The sequence below is a fragment of the Danio rerio genome, chromosome 20, assembly GCF_049306965.1.
Source record: "Danio rerio strain Tuebingen ecotype United States chromosome 20, GRCz12tu, whole genome shotgun sequence".
Classification (NCBI taxonomy): Eukaryota; Metazoa; Chordata; class Actinopteri; order Cypriniformes; family Danionidae; genus Danio; species Danio rerio.
Window position 1 is genome coordinate 20,655,417 of NC_133195.1, and position 17,626 is coordinate 20,673,042.

The following is a 17,626-nucleotide window of genomic DNA, read 5'->3' on the forward strand; positions in this document are numbered from 1 at the left end:
TGTTTACTGCTCCAAAATATCATAAATTATTCAAACAATAAAATATATTGTTTTCAAAGAGGGAAAAATACATTTTTATTTATCCAGACATTTAAAAGGAGCATATTATAAAGTAGTGAGCTCAATACTGATTGAAACTGTGATATTTTTATCAAAGGTTATGTCAGAAACTTATACCGGCCCATGTCTACACCGAATACAGTATTTTTCCCTATTTATAGGTTTTGCATAGCCGTGACATAGGTTTCAATCTGTGTAATGGCCCTCTCCCCCTCTGTGAGCGCGCCCGTGCGCGCACACACCATCCATTTGCAGGAAGCGCCCGCGGCAGCGTTCCATCAAAACTAATCATAACCATTCAAATCTGCCTCCCCGCTGCAAGATGTAGAAAGGAGGACGACTGTTTTACGCAGAAAAATCACCAGATCCTTTTTACATCCTTGAATAAGAGAAACTGCACATATTTTGCGTATTACAAAAAGGCTCATTCTTGTGATCGGTTAATTCACTAGTTGTCCTGAAGTGAACAGAGATCTGCAGGGGCGTTTGTTTGAGCGCGCTCTCTCTCTTCTCTTCTCTCTCTCTTTTGCTCTATCCGGGTCTGGCCCAGAGGGGTTGTGAAACCCCTGGAGCGACTCTCTGTGAATTCAGCTTCAGCTGGGCTCCATTCCTCAGCGCTTGAGCAAGGGGCGCGGACAGGAGCCCAAACACGGAGAGGTGACACGTCGCTGGATGTCCCATGTTCCAGGTGAGGAGCGCCAGATTGGGCTTTGTGGGGTTTTTTTCTACAGAGAGAGACAGTGGGTCTTCAGAGCGCAGCTGCATGTACGCATGTGCCAAAGGATGAGCGCGTTTGGGACAAAAATATTTATCTTCTCCCAGTTTACATCCCGTCGCTTCCCGATATGTGTGTAATGGCAGCGCGAAACGACACTTGAAGCAGTTTGTCTCTTGTCACATGCGAAAACTGTTCTGGAGCGAAGCCTCGAATAATTGAAATCGTAATGGCGTCCTCGATTAGGTTTAGCGATGCGCTACGATGAATGCAAGGCGAATTTGATGAAGCATATTGTGAAAAGCTGCTCTTTAACACAGCGGCTGCTTTTGTATTGCTCATGTAAGATTTCGCCTTGTGGGGTTGGTGACATTAAAAAAGAGTGCGTTTTGGCGCATTTGTAACACTTTTGAATGTTCCCGAGGCTCTTTTTTTTCTTGTTTACTCGTGTTTAGCTGAGACTGTTATTTTTAACCGCTGTGTTTAAAGTTAAGCATTCCTTCAATCTCGTCATGTAATGCGCTACAGCTGCTGCTCTCAGAGCGCGAGAGAGGAGAAAGACGCACGTGCGCATGTTTCAATGGATTCGCGTTTTAAGTGAACTGATTGTGTTTCCTGAGCAGTGTTTCGTGTCCTGTAAGTTGTATTCTGCTGGATCACAGCTGTGGCGCCTCATGCTACCAGCTCGTGGAATTGTCATTTACTGTCCAAGTGGATGTATGTGGTACTGTCTGTACGGTCTAATTAGGTTACCTGGCCAAGGGAGGTTTGCCATAAAAAAGAGCACGCTGTAGTGTGCACTAGAGGGGGCTTTACTTTTGTATTTTGCACTGTATTAATGCACATGCACCCAATTTTATCTATCTATCTATCTATCTATCTATCTATCTATCTATCTATCTATCTATCTATCTATCTATCTATCTATCTATCTATCTATCTATCTATCTATCTATCTATCTATCTATCTATCTATCTATCTGTCTATCTGTCCATCCATCCATATATATATATATATATATATATATATATATATATATATATATATATATATATATATATATATATAATTGTTCAAGCTAAATTAAAATGAGCTGAAACAACACAATTCTTGACATGTCATTGGGACAACTAAATTAACTTAATCTGTCTGTCATCTATCTGTCAATCTAAATCATTGTTTTTTAACCCTCATACTTTCATAGAATATTATAAATATAATATTTCCTCTTGAACTTTTTTCAGTTTTACTGTCCATTATTATTTCACTGTCCATTATTTGCACGTTCCAGAATCCATATGATCCGATATGTAAATCTGGCATAGTGTTCACCAACTATGACATCACACTTATTGAATATCCTACCAGTGTTTACAAACAGAATTTGACATTATATTCAGAAACAGTCACATGATATTTTGTGACTTGCGGTTGGCTCTTAAACAGGTTGCTAATTTCCTGAGAGAACTTTGTGCAAACAGAATGGACATGTGTGGACAACACAGTCAGCCAAAGCCTCATCTCCTAAATCTGGAAAAGTCTTGTATAACTGTAGGGGGGCATAAAGCACAAATTGGTCTCGTAGAGAACACAAGCATTCCAGTACGGCACACCATCACCCACTAAAACGCACACAATGGATTGCATGCGGCGCTGAATCGCTGCCCACGGACAGGGCAGACTTGCTGAGTTTTCTGACTCATTCCTGTGGAATATTCAACATGTTAATGTGAGCTTGGAATCACCTCAAACACAGGTTACTAATCCTAACACTGTCTTCTGCGCTTCTCTGTGCTTTGCATATGCACGCATGAATATGGATAAGATTAAGAGCAGGATGTCATGCAAGTCTTGCTATCTTTCTGACTCTCTCAAAGTGCCCTGCGACACATACATGGGAAATGAACTGTAGCCTATAATAGGGCGATTTGGCTCAAAATCAAAATCTCGATTAATTGAACACTCGATTACAATTAATGAACGAATATTTATTTATGAATTTATATAATTTTTTTGTCCTCATAGTTCACTGACATCTTTTATATGCCGTCTAAAGGCATCTCTGGTGCGGCTTCCAATCATCATCAATGTAGTGCAAAGTTTGTCTTAGGGCTGGACGATTAATCGAAAAATAATGGAAATCGACATTCAGAACCTATAATCGATCTAATTTCTCCAGGACGTTTTTTTTTAATTACTTTTGCTACTGTGTGTGAAGTGACTTGACCCCTCTCTGCTAAGCAGAATTATACTTATGACTTATTATATTATTATTATGATATTATACTTCTGCCAAGGGCACGTGTACAATCCAATACAGCATTCGCATCCTGAGCAACTCTTAAAAAAACCTTCCTTGCATGTCACAACGGCATGTAGCACAAGCTTTGTGATTGGTTGGTTTGGTAGCGGTGATGATGGTGGGCGGCGCAGAGAGCCATGTTTTAGGCAATGTATGTTTCAATTTCAGTTGTTCAGCGTTAATGTTCTATAAATAATAATAGCTAGTAGATAGTGTGTGTGTTTCCTTCTATTATTTTAAAATCAAGTAATCCACCCTACATTAAAAAAAATTATCATTTCTAATATGTGAGCATTTTTACTGTACAAAACTTGTCAGTGAGCTATAAGGGCAAAAACATCAAGTAAATAAATAAAATAAATGTTCATTAATCGTAATTAAGTCAAAATATTCAATTAATCGAGATTTTGATTTTAGGGCAAATCGCCCAGCCCTAGTAAGACTCAAGAATCCATCGTCCTACTTGGCCAGAGATCAGATGTGGCTGCAAAGTGACCAAAATCAGCCATAGACTTCGTCACATGACACTTAGGGAAAGTAATTTAAAAAAATCGTCCTGGAAAAATTTAAGCAATTATACGTTCTAAATATCAATTGCGATTACTTTTCGTTTCAGTCCCACCCTATAATGGTCAGACTTAAACGAGAAAGGTTATTATTGTGAACTGTAATATACAACTGTTGCATCAAATTAGGCCTGTCACAATTATCGAGCACTTGTCTGATTGTGGTTATTTATTGTAATGTTTAGTGCAAAGTCTAAATAAGGGAGGACATTTTATTTCTGTGGACACAAAAAGAAAAAACTGCTGTAAAGTAGACCAAGCCCTGCCATTATATTATATTATATTATATTATATTATATTATATTATATTATATTATATTATATTATATTATATTATATTATATTATATTATATGTTATTTTATTATATTATATTATATTATATTATATTATATTATATTTTATTATATTTTATTATATTATAATATATTATATTTTATTATATTCTATCATATTTTATTATAGTATATAATATTATATTAAATTATATTATATTATATTATATTTTATTATATTATATTATATTATATTATATTATATTATATTATATTATATTATATTAAATTATATTTTATTATATTATATTTTATTATATTATATTAAATTATATTATATTATATTTTATTTTATTATTTTATTATATTATATTATATTAAATTATATTATATTTTATTATATTATATTATATTATATTATATTATATTAAATTATATTATATTATTATATTATATTATATTATATTATGATTCAACAAGTAATGCATCTAATTAAATGTGAATGACATTTTATTCAGTCGATTTCCTTCAGCTTAGTTCCTTATCTATCAGGGGTTGACACAGTGGAATGAACCGTTAACTATTCCACCATATGTTTTATGCAACGGATGCCCTTCCAGCTGGGAAACACCCATACACTCTCGTATCACACACACTCATAAATCAAGGCTAATTTAGTTCATCCAATTCTGCATGTCTTTGTACTGTGGGGGTAACCGCAGCACCCTTAGGAAGCCCACATGAAAACGGGGTTAACTTGCAAACTCCACACAGAAATGCCAAATGACCTAGCCGGGACTCAAACCTGCGACTTTCTTGCTTTGAGGCGTCAGTTCTAACCACTGAGCCATCGTGTCACCAAACAACATATTAAAAAGTGCAAAATAGTTTTTTTTAACTATAATATATAGTAAAACAATAATAAATGAAAAGTAATTTAAACTATTACTAAAGAGAAATAGGAAAATATTTAAGAAATTTATGTTATTTTATATTTTTTAATTAACTGCTATGTAAAATCTTTTTCAACTCGAAGATAAACCATATGGGTATATTTAATTATGTTTCCAAGTAGATAAAAAGTTAAATCTTCTCATTACAGAATAGCATCTTTACAGTGGAAAAACGTTCTTTAGATCAGTGTTTCTCAACCACGTTCCTGGAGGACCACCAGCTCCACACATTTCCATGTATCCTCGACCAAACACACTTGTTTCAGATCAACAGCTCGTTAGGAGAGACTGAAAATTCTGTAATATGTGTGACAGACAGAAGAGACTTTCAAAACATGTAGTGCTGGTGGAACGTGGTTAAGAGACATGGCTTTACATTATGAAAAGGCTCATCTCCTTATGAATAAATGCCTCTTAGAAGAACTTTTCACTAAAATGTTCTTTGAGGAAACAGAAAGTTTCTTCTCTGGTATCATTCTATGAAGAAAACACTACACAAAAGAGTGTAGAATAGCACTTCCCAGCACACAGACTGTTCTATACGAGCGCAACAGTGAAACAGCGACCAGAAAGTATCAGCATGCACTACAGGTGCTCCATTTCCATCTCTCCCATCTCCATGTTGGCTCGCCCAAAGATGGTTTCCATCTTTCTCTCTGAGCCGTACATACCCAGACACACACACTCTCACACATTCAGTAGTTACTCTCTCTCTTTTTTTCTCGTCAGCCTGGGGCTCTGGCAGTAGGTTCAGCTATATCGCACCTTGGTGTTCCTCTCTCTCTCGCTTTCATTCTCTCCCAAGCCTCGGAGGTAGAGGCGATTTGTGATGCTGCGCTCACACTGTTTTTTAAAAAAGTGCTTCCTCTGAACTTCTCTATCTCTTCAGATTAGTCAAGGAACAAATTACCTGCCTGCACATAAAAAGGCCGCTCTCCAATCCTCCGCACAGCCCATGTAACGAGCCTGATCTGCCTTTTGAAGAGCGGGCATGTTATTTTCCCTCACGCCCGCAGGCTACCCTGCCATGCAAATGATTATGAAATTAAATTTAAAACTATACATGTATTCAGCCTCTCTCTTATCGCTATCTGCACAAAGCGCATACAAATCAGGCCGGGATCAGGGCCTCGGCTCAGGACTGCACTTTAAAGCTTTGCTAATTGCTAATTGGGTATCTAGGTGTGAAATGGGCTCTGCTAACGAGAATTTAAAATGTGGAAAGGAGGGTCTCTTTCTCTCTCTCTCTCTCTATTTCTCTCTTTTTTTTTTTTTTTTTTGCTTTTCTGCTCTGGCTTTCCTTTGAGAGATGTCTGAGCTGTTTCTGGTGACATGCCTGTGGGCAGGAGTGACAGAATGAGACAAAAGAAGAGAGGTCTCTCATTTCAAAATGGAGGCTCATCCTTGCACGCCGATGTATGTGTGCTGTGCGGAGGAGAGAAATGGGATACGGGTCCGGCGGTGTTCGCTTGGGAAAAGGTTTAATGATGAGGGATTCAGGCTTCTTGAACATGAAGGAGGTTGGTTGAGTTTTGAGTTGTGGCGAGGGCTGACCTGAGGACTGCAGTTACTGAGGGTGTCGTGTTGGCACTGCGGCCTCCAGCGAGGGACTTTACAGCTGGCTTCTCAAACTGTGGCGAATGAGGTCTTCCTTATTTGAGACAACTCTTTAATATCATGAAGAAGTCTACTGATGAGCTAAGACTTGAATACAGTGTGTTCAGTGAGGCATATGTTTAGGTTTAATGCTGGAGATTCTCAAGTGGCAGCGGAAAAAAGCTATTAGTTACTAGCCCAAAACTGGTGCTTATAGAAAATAGTTCAAATTAATTTCAAAAAGGGAACAGGACAACTACACTTAAAATATCAGATCATTTGAACTTTTTTGTCATGTCATAAGCTTGGATTTCATCAGAATTAATTATTATATTTAAGAATAATATACTTTTAAACATTATAAATGTATATATATATTTTCTTTTAAAATTAATCAATTTATTTATTAATTTATATATTTATAAAAAGACTTACTCTTTGCCATAAAAGTGGTATTACTGAACATATACAAGAGTCTGATAAAAATGCTCATTTTAAAGGAAAATTTCAGACAGGATTTAAAGGTTTTTGCATATAAGAAGTCAGAATTATTACCCCCCCCCCCCCCCCCTTTTTTTTATTTCTTTTTTATATAAATATATCCCAAATAATGTTTCACAAAGCAAGGAAATTTTCACAGTATGTCTGATAATATTTTTTCTTTTGGAATCAATTTTTTTTTTTTTAACAGCCGTTTAAAGGTCAAAATTATTAGCCCCTTTAACTTGCCTAATTACCCCAACCTGCCTAGTTAAGCCTTTAAATGTCACTTTAAACTGTATAGAAGTTTCTTATATATTAAATATATTAAATATCTAGTCAAATAATATTTACTGTCATCATAGCAAAGATAAAAGAAATCAGTTATTAGAAATGAGTTATTAAAACTATTATGGTTAGAAATGTGCTAAAAAAATCTCTCCGTTAAACAGAAATTGGGAAATAAATAAACAAGAGCTAATAATTCAACTATAATATATATATATATAGTACTGGGTTGGACCCCCTTTTGCCTTCAGAGCTGCCTTAATCCTTTGTACTTTGTAGCATAGATTCAACAAGGTACTGGAAATATACCTCAGAGATTTGGGTCCATATTGACATGATAGCATCACACAGTTGCTGCAGATTTGTCGGCTGCTCATCCATAATGCGAATCTCCCATTCCACCACATCCCAAAGGTGCTCTATTGGATTGAGATCTGGTGACTGTGGAGGCCATTTGAGTACAGTGAACTCATTGTCATGTTCAAGAAACCAGTCAAAGATGATTTGCACTTTATGACATGGCATGTTATCCTGCCGGAAGTAGCTATCAGAAGATGGGTACACTGTGGTCATAAAGTGATGGACATGGTCAGCAGCAATACTCAGGTAGGCTGTGGCATTGACACGATGCTCAGTTGGTACTAATAGGCCCAAAGTGTGCCAAGAAAGTATCGCCTACACCATTACACCATGGATAAATGCTTTCATGTTGTTGCCGCCAAACTCTGACCCTACCATCTGAATGTCGCAGCAGAAATGTTTCCAATCTTCTATTGTCCAATTTTGGTGAGCCTGTGTGAACTGTAGCTTCAGTTTCCTGTTCTTAGCTAACAGGAGTGGCACCTGGTGTGGTCTTCTGCTGCTGTTGCTCATCGACTTCAGAGTTGGAGATGTTGTGCTTTTAGAGATGCTCTTTTGCATACCTTGGTTGTAACGAGTTATTTGAGTTACTGCTGCCTTTCTATCAGCTGGAACCAGTCTGGCCATTCTGCTTTTACCTCTGGCATCAACAAGGCGTATGTGCCCACAGAACTGCCACTTACTGGACATTTTCTCTTTTTCTGACCATTCTCTGTAAATCCTAGAGATGGTTGTGCGTGAAAATTCCAGTTTATCAGCAAATTCTGAAATACTTAGACCAGCCCGTCTGGCACCAACAACCATGTTGGTTTAAAGTCACTTAAATCACCTTTCTTCCCCATTCTGATGCTCAGTTTGAACTGCAGCAGATCGTCTTGTTTATGTCTACTTGCCTATATATATATATATATATATATATATATATATATATATATATATATATATATATATATATATATATCACAAAACTTTTTTAAATATCATAAAAGTAGAGTAAAAATTATAGAGATGCTCTAATGTGTCCATTGACTGTTATCTTTTCTTTCAAGTAGTGTTCAAAAGTTCAGTGTTTCCAAGTCTACGCAGAGACTCTGACCGTATAAAGTTAATGAGTCAGATGATCGCTGTTGATTTGCTGATGGATGAATAGAGCTTGTTTTCATCCCTCCTCAAGCTTTGAGCCCTACTGAGCTCTAAAATCCGCTTCCTCATGCGTTGCTTCTCTCTGAGGCACAGCGCCGGAGACAAACATCTGCCTTATTCTCCAGAGCCAAACCTCAGCTCTGTGCTGTTCATACTGAGACAGCGCTGGCCCGAGGGCTCTCACGACACACACACACACACACAGGCGAGAGGAGAGAGGCGTGAATGCAGAAACACTTAGCAATGTGTTCTTCATCAAGGTCACTCGTATTGGATGATCTTGGATTAATGCAGAAGTGTAATGAATCAAATGAAACACACTACTATATTTCCCCATATACAGTAGATTATATTTGGAGGTGCTGCATTGCTCTATATTATAAGCTGAGATCAACTTTGAGATTTTTGGCTTTTTGGTTTTCATAAAGTGTTTTAATGTATCTAAAATATACTTTTAATTGTTTAGTTTATAACATTTTTCATTTGAATCTGTAGATTTACATTTTAATATGTCTATTTATAAAGTCTGTTTTCTCAAAATAAGTTTTTAAAGCCATAAACATAAGCTTCAGCATCACTTGCAAGCACCAAATTTGTTCATATAATAACAATTTATATAATAATAAAAATAAAGCATCATTTGCCTGATTATATACAACATGTTAGTGAAATAAATATATTCTTAATGTAATCACTTAATTTAAATAAAGAATAAATATTAAATGAATTAAAATAAATAAATATAATTATTTTACCCTATTTACCTGCAGTTTTGGGTGAAGCAATTTCACACCAAGTACTCAGGATTCATTCAAACATGGAAATATCACTGCATAAATGAGTAAAGCCCTGAAATATGCCATGATGCAATTCAGTCAGGCTCCGTTTACATTACAATAGCCAGAAGAAAATGAAAATGGGCCCGAGCCTGAGAAAGTCTGCATTGAGCTCCAGCTGAGCTGCGCTTGCAAATCACAGCACATAAATGCATATCTAAAAAAAAAGAAAACAAGTTAAATACAGTGCAGTAACACTCTGTCGCATCATAAACAGCAAACAGGATGAAAAACTGTAGGCGAGATCACCCCCCAAAAAAATCTAAATTCTGTTATGATTCACTCACCATGATGCTGTTCTGAATAATATTTTCCATGCAGTGGTATTGAATAGAGCTTTAAAGCTTTGGAAAAAAATCACATAAAGTATTATAATATGGTTCATATGACTCAGGGGTTACATTGAAAGTCTTCTGAAGCCTTGTGTGACAAATAGTCTGAATTTTACTCACTCGAATCTTCCAAATGTAAGATGATGATGGCCACATTTTGTGCAAAACCATTTCAACCAGTGAAACCGAACTTAGTGTTTGCTTGAATGCTGAATATAGTGATAAAATGTGCATGTTTATATGTCACAAGCTTCAGAACTGATTGAATCTTTCTGACATGCGAATGAACACTGAGATGTTGTTTAAAAAAACAACTTAACAGACTTAATATTTTCTCACCTTGGAATTATAAGGTTCTATCTGCGTTCTGAATGATTTTGAGCTATTGAGCTTTAAAGTTTTTGCATTCCATAGCAAACAGTCTGTGTGTAATAGGTTTGGGCAGTAATATGGTATACCGCGGTATCTAAAAATAGCAGCGGTATCAGTTTCAATACCGTTATACCGTCATAAAAACAATGCACCTATGTAGGAAACAAGGGATAAATATTAAATACAGTTTATTTAATGGCTAAAGATGCGTACTGTATGTGTGGTCATCATCACGGGACAGCATGGAGAAAGAGAGACCTGGGGAAAGATGGTGGGCCGTGGACCAAGTGACCTGGTCTCAAAAAAACACAACTTCTGCAGTTTGACTAAACGAGAAGGGAGAGGCGGTAAATACAGACGAGGCCATTTTCAAATTATGCTACAAAAAGTTGACCGCGAGAGATGGAAATACCTCAAACCTAAAGTTGCTAATAAATTGTTGCCAATAAAAGTTGTTAATATTATTGCTCATGTTATTTTGCACAACAAAATAACATGCAGAACAGTCATGCACAGTCTTACGTAATATTGTTTATTCACGGTGATACCGTATACCGAGGTACAAGAGGAAGAAGGTTTGACGGTATCAAAATTTGGATACTGCCCAAGCCTAATGTGTAACACTTGTTTTTTAAATAAAAAGCCTTAAAATGTGAACAACTTATAAAAAACATCCCTTAACGTAAATAAGTTGTCATTTAATAGTATGTCAATACCTAAATTTTTACAAATTTAACAATTCTTACAATTCTACGGTGACGATATGTGTATTTTAAGTTCTGTTTTGGAGACGTTAATTGATTGCAACACTTAATAAATAAAAATTAACAGTGAGCGAGTAAAATGTACTGTTATACTATTACTAATAGAATACTGTAAAGTAGTAATGACTAGGTTATAGCTGTTAAATAACTTTAGAAGCAGACTGAGTTCATTTCAAACATGAAATGTACTTAAATCTGAGTGAAAAAACTCAAAATAAAGAAAAAATGATAATTATAATATAATTATTGCGCATGCACGTTTTCTTACCTATGATCAAGTGTTTTGACCTCTCTTAAACCTGTTTCAGTTGGTTTGGTTTGTGATATACATGGAGCAGTTTATTAAAATTGGACTGTTTTCAGAATACAAATGACTTTGTCGCTGCCTAACGCCTATAGTTGGTTAGAACATTAGCATTACTGATCGGTTATTTTTCTTAAATGCATCCTAAAAAGCGACAAATGATTTGAGGGTGTTTTTACACCTGCCTTATTTAGTTTGGTTGAATCGCACTACAGTTCGTTTTCCCTCTTTATTTGTTGTCAGCGCTTTACTAACAATTTTAAAAAAGGAGAGAGAGAGGGAAAAACATAACTGCGCTTCATTCTCAAAATGTATAGTTTGTCTAAAGTGATGTATACAACAAAACTATATGGTATACAATGACCAGGGATACAATCAGCCAGTGCAGTCCTCCCTCCAAATGTCTGCAAATAAGTGGCAAATTTATGTCTGCCGGTTTGTTTACTTGCAAGAGTTCCATTGGCGTTAATTCTGACGAGTCTTAAAAGTAGTTGAAGAAATACATTCAATATTATCTGGCTAATGAGGGATGTGGATTTTGTCACATGACTACATTTTAGTTCTTTTCAACTGGTTCGGATCATAGTAATCAGTGTGGTGTGAAAAGGATCCAAAACGGCAGAAAAATGCTACAATTTATCATTTGTTGCTCATGGTCCGGACCAAATGAACCTAACCTCAGATGTGAAAGCACCCTAAAACATGATTACTCAAAGCAGAGTCAGTTTTTTCTTCATCTATTGTCACTGCAATAGTGAAGAGAGAATCATGTGTGCACTACAGTTATTTATATTGCCACTGAAAGTGATAGTGGCTGTCGCTTGTGTTGCTGGAAATTACTAGGTCTCCATTGAAATGAATGGGATCTGGTCGCTTTGTCACTGAGTGTTGCAGGTATTGTGAACACTGGTTAATCTGGATACAGTGCTCCATGTAAGCACTACTGATTTTATTAATTGATCCAAATGAGAACTGAACGGATCTATGTTGTAAACCAGATCAGCTGGTCCACTAGAGTTGAGACTAAAGAATTAATTGTTAGTTAATCTGAAATAGTGTATTTTTGGTCATTTTTTTGCTGACTGCTAAAAATGTTTTACATATATGAATGTTATCTGCACTAGGGATGCAACAATTAACCAATTTCACTATTTATCACGGTTTAATTCATCATGATTAATAAATCGTAAAGGATTTCAACACCGCATTTCTGCACAAAAAAAAAAAAAACTGCAGCAACTAAAAGTTATACCAACTGTGCACAAGTTTGAAGTTTCAAGCTTGTACACCAGGACTAATAACCACGCACACTGGATTAACTGAGGCTGAGGTTACTAACTAAGGGCCGTTCACATATTGCGTCTTTGCGCGCACAAGTTTGTTATTTTCAGTAGAGGTACATGGCTTGCGTGAGCATATTAGGATCAACGTGCTCACGCTGTCCAGGTATACCTAGTTGAAAGAATGCCGCGAATGCACCACGAGTCACGTGACAAGAACTGGACTGATCAGCTTCATCCTTTTTATGGAATATAAACATTTCTACTCTAAAGAGAAAAAAATACAATTCAATAAATTATATTATTCTTATTTTTATTTATTTATTTATTGTCCTGTAATTTATTTTGAGTGTAAAATTATTACTTTTAATGTTTAAATGCAAAAAAAAAAAAACTTTTTTTAAACATAATTTTAAGTCCTAGGAGAAATTCACTATTGTTTGTTTTTAATATTATTTTGTGCTGTATTATTTAGTTACTGAGCAGCAATAAACAACACTGTAATCTAAGTCGTTTTTTATGTGCTTTACTAAACTAGTCGTGTTTTGAAATTAATTAATGCATAATAATCTTGATAACCATGAAACCGAGATTATTTCTCAGACTATAATTGTACAACCGAAATCTATAATCGTTGCATCCCTAATCTGCACGGTTTGCAATCGTATTGAAATTCCCCTGATATGTTAGTAAAGTGCTTTGGGTGTATAGTTAAACACAGTGAAAGTGCTATGCTTTAATTTGTTCATTTGTTCCTTCATTCATTCATGTTTAAGTAATTTCACACGCAGCCGTTCATAAGTCCTCTCCCGTGGCCTTGTCATATGTGCACTTTAAAGTATTGAGTTATCTGCATACTGAGTAGTTCTGGGAACTCAGGACTACTACTCTTGTCACTCTCTACTTTTCACATGCTATACAGTAGGAAAGTGTGCAATTCAGATACATCATTTGGCTCGTGTAGAAATTCTTTTTGAGTCAACCCAAGAACCACTGAACCAGCTGATTCAGATTACTAGATGGTTCAGTTCTGATTGCGATGATTATCAGTGAGCAAATTTCAGCCTATTTGTCACACTAGGCTTCATAATACTCTTGGTATGGCAATTGAGTGATATGGGCCGTTTTATTTGTGTGCTTTGCATTCTTTTTAAAGCTTGAAATCTTCATTCATTGTCTGAATATCATCCAAAATGTGTCCTTTTCTGTTTGCCAAAGTTTTTTTTACAGAACTTCAAGACTTTTGAAGACTTAAAAGACTTTAAAGTTGTTTATAACTACTTCTATGATACATGTTGGTGCTTTATTTAGTTTCACAGCCCTGGTTCTTATTCATTTTTGTTAAATATCATGTTCATGATATTCTTCAAGATGATAGGTCGAAAAAGTATTGACAGTTTTCATTTTTTGTGGTATTGGGTGGGTGGGGAGCTAACAATCTCTGTTATGTGTGTTTTCTTTTTAGAGTGTTTTTTTCTGCCTACTGGCCATCACTGCACTGCATACACAATCCCAGTGTGTGCACTTTATGCTGTGTCGAAATTATTCTTACCATGCACATAAATATCAATTAGCTCACCACACCTTCATCCCTCTCTCTCCCCATCTGTCACTCTCTCTCTCTCACACACACACACACACACACACATGCACAAAAGGCTGTATACACACTCGAAAGTATATGGATGGCCTCAGGGTTAGACATGATCACAGCTGCTACTGGAAACTCCCAAATCAAGTCAGCCTGCCTAAGCTGCATAGCCCTTTAATAATTAGCAGGTGTGTGTGTGTGTCTGTGTGGGTGTATTAAAGCATAATCATTTACTGCTTAATTCAACTGCAGTCCAATATACAGCATAGCTGACCGTTTGCCTCGCTTCATCTCTCTGTTCAAGAGAGTGTTTTAATTTTGGGCAATTCAGCTCCCCTTTCCCTGCACCTTTAAGAGCGCGTGCCTGTTCTCGTAGCTGAAGGTCACTAAAACGCACAAAAAGCTCTCAGCTCTGCGGTCCAATATAGCGCATGCGCAGTGCCTCGGGACTCATACACTGTCAGACTGCAATATGGCGAGAATGCCTGGCAGCGGGGACCACTGCTGTAGAGATGTTGATGAACCGGACCCGATGGCGGGAGATCGGGAGAGAGACGGAGAGGAAGAGGAGGAAGAGATTGAGGAGATCCAGATCACCGGGGAAGAGGGAGAAGTGTCAGAAGAAGAAGCCGAGTTGGAGTGGGAGGAGTGCGGGGAGCCCGACAGCTGCGCTTCTGCCGTGGAAACGGGGGAAGCGGTCCTTATGCGGAATACGGACCAGCTCGAGTCCGTAGCGGAGGGGGACCTGCTTTTCGGACCCGAGGGAGACATGCACCGCTCCAGGCTCAGCGAGAACACGCGCCTGGCCACTCGGTACGCGGTGCGAATCTTTCGGGAATACCTGACAGAGAAAGCGCAAAGTACGGACTTTGAGAGCATGGACAAGCACGCGCTCTGCAAAGTGCTGCGCTCCTTCTACTCGGAGGCGCGCTCCAAAAGCGGACAGCTGTACAGCAAGTCCTCTCTCATCAGCATCCGGAGCTCGCTGAACCGCTACCTGAACGAGCCCCCCTTTTGCCGCACGCTGGACCTCACCAAGGACCCCGAGCTGCGCAGCGCCAACCTTGCGCTCGCCGCGGTCATACGCAAACTGGAAGAGCAGGGCGCCGGTCCTGTGGTGCAGAAACAAGCCATCACGCGCTCCGACCTGAGAAAACTCTACACGTCGGCCGTGTTCAGCGCCAGCTCGCCGTTTGGGCTGCTCAACAAAGTGTGGTTCGAGACTTGCATGTACTTCTGCACGAGGGGGCGGGAGAACCAGCGCGAGCTCGAGGAGGACTCTTTCGGACTCGCCGTGGACGAGGACGGACGCAAGTTTGTGTACTTCAAAGCGCTCGGGCCGTACCACAAATCACGTTCCGCCTCCTGGACGAAAAAGAGGTCGGACACGGACGACGACAACCTCCCTCGCATGTACGAGACCGCCACGGAGTTTTGCCCGTACGCGAGCTTTGTCAAGTACCTCTCGAAGCGCAATCCTCTCTGCAAGGCTTTTTTCCAGCGCCCGCGGGATCACTGCAGCGACACCGACACGACCTGGTACGAAAATAAAGCCATCGGCAAGAACCTGCTGGGCACGAGAATGCAGATGCTGTCGCGGGCCGCCAAACTGTCGAAGACCTACACCAACCACTGCATCGGCGCCGTCTCCATAGCAACGCTCAACGGCATTGCGGGCATCGGGTCAAAGTTAGCGCCTCTCCGCGCCTCTCCGGAAACGGTGAACGGAGCGCACGTGCTGCACTGCGAGGACGAGCTCGAGCTCAAACCGCAGAAGCAAGTGACCAAACGCCCGCGGACGCTTGTCTATCCGGTAAGCGTTGCGGGTCCCGGGGCATCGCCGAAAAGACAGTGCGCGCGCGCGGACACTCCGACTGTCACCGCGCGAGTCTCCTCTAGTTGCGAGCCGGGAGAGAGTCCTCACATGCTCCCCTCACAGGTAACAGCGATTTCATGTCTTTAGCACGCAGACAGCACGCTTTTGGCTTCTAGAAAAAAAGCCTAACACTCTTAAATCGGTTTACAAGCGACTCTGTTGTCTGTCAATCACATCAGTCAATGGACAATTGTGTTTTCACAGCGAGCGTATTTATGCAAATGAGTGAATTAAAGCAACAACCGTGGGATGTCAGATTTGACTCATCTGTGTGTCATTTTGCATGGAGCATTTGTCAGCAATCCCTGATTTACTTCTTCATTCTAATGTCGATTTCTAATCTCTTTCTGTGTAATCCAAGAGTGGGATTTCAGTCAGAAACTTATCTGTCATCAGTAATACAATTTGTACGTTTTTTATGTTTCTCATTTTAAATCATTGGAGTTTATCTCTGTTTTAAGGGATTATTAGGGTAGACCGAGATTAAATCCTGGATCACTTTTTTGCTATTGGTCGCTAAAGTATTGGACGCTATTTAAAAGTTTGAAAGAATCATCAAAAGTTATCAAAATAGAAAAAAAGCAGGGATATTGTCAAATATTATTTAAATTTAATTTGTAAATATTTCCCTGTTATGGGTTGCAGCTTGAAGGGCATCCGTTATGCAAAATATTCTGGATAAGTTGGCAGTTCATTCCGCTGTGGTGACCTCGGAATAATAAAGAGACTAAGCCGGAAAGAAAACGAATGAACGAATAAGTGTAAATAAATTTTTACAAATGTAATTTATTTCTGCAATTCAAAGCTGAGTTTCAAGCATTATTACTCCCTTTCAGTGTCACATGATCTTTCAGAAATCCTTGTAATATGCAGTTGATTTTGTGTACAGTTAGATGGAGACTGTCATTAATAATGGTTCTCATTATTCTCTTATTTTATTTTTGTTTGATAAATGGAAAACTTAACATAAAAGTATGTATTTAAAATGTAAATGCCATTGTCCCTTGCGATCAGTTTAATAAATTCAAGTATTTTAGGATCAATAAAATCTTGCTTTGGTTATGTTTAAGTTTTTACAAAATACTGTAACATTTATATCTATTATAAATTATTTAAAAACTTGAGATCTGATGCTGAACACTTGTAGCTTTGAATCACCTTTTAACTTTCAATTATCTTTTAAAAGCTATTAAGCTAAAATATTTCACAATAGTACGTTATACATTATATTTAAAATAAAAAATAAAAAATGCAGCCTTGAGAGACTTCTTTCAAAAACATCGAAAAGTCGTAATGTTTTGACCAAACTTTTGACATGTAGAGTATTTCCCTATTCATCTCTCTTTCAGCAGCACACTTTCAATGTCATGGTCCACTTGGGCATATTTGGTTTGATTTCTTCTTATGCTGGTGAATATTATTCAGCTTTGTAAGTAGGCTACACTAAAAACAGATGCTGATTTATTCACCCTTCAGCATGAAGGTTAGTGTGAAAAATAAAAGCGTTCATTGCCTGAGGAGGAATGAACTGAC

At 38.0% G+C, this 17,626-nt stretch overlaps 1 protein-coding gene across 2 annotated transcripts in view; it reads left to right on the plus strand.

Moving 5' to 3' along the window:
- The first annotated feature begins 666 nt into the window (after nt 1-666).
- Nucleotides 667-17,626, plus strand: part of kctd1 (potassium channel tetramerization domain containing 1) — a 48,982-nt gene continuing 32,022 nt past the window's right edge. The window contains exon 1 of one of the 2 annotated variants that reach the window (XM_005160473.6): nt 667-748. In XM_005160473.6, the coding sequence (XP_005160530.1) occupies nt 740-748 (9 nt within the window). In that variant the 5' untranslated portion in view covers nt 667-739. Of the gene's footprint in view, nt 749-12,962; nt 16,157-17,626 lie in introns of those variants that run through there. The other variant, XM_009294626.4, reaches the window with a different exon arrangement.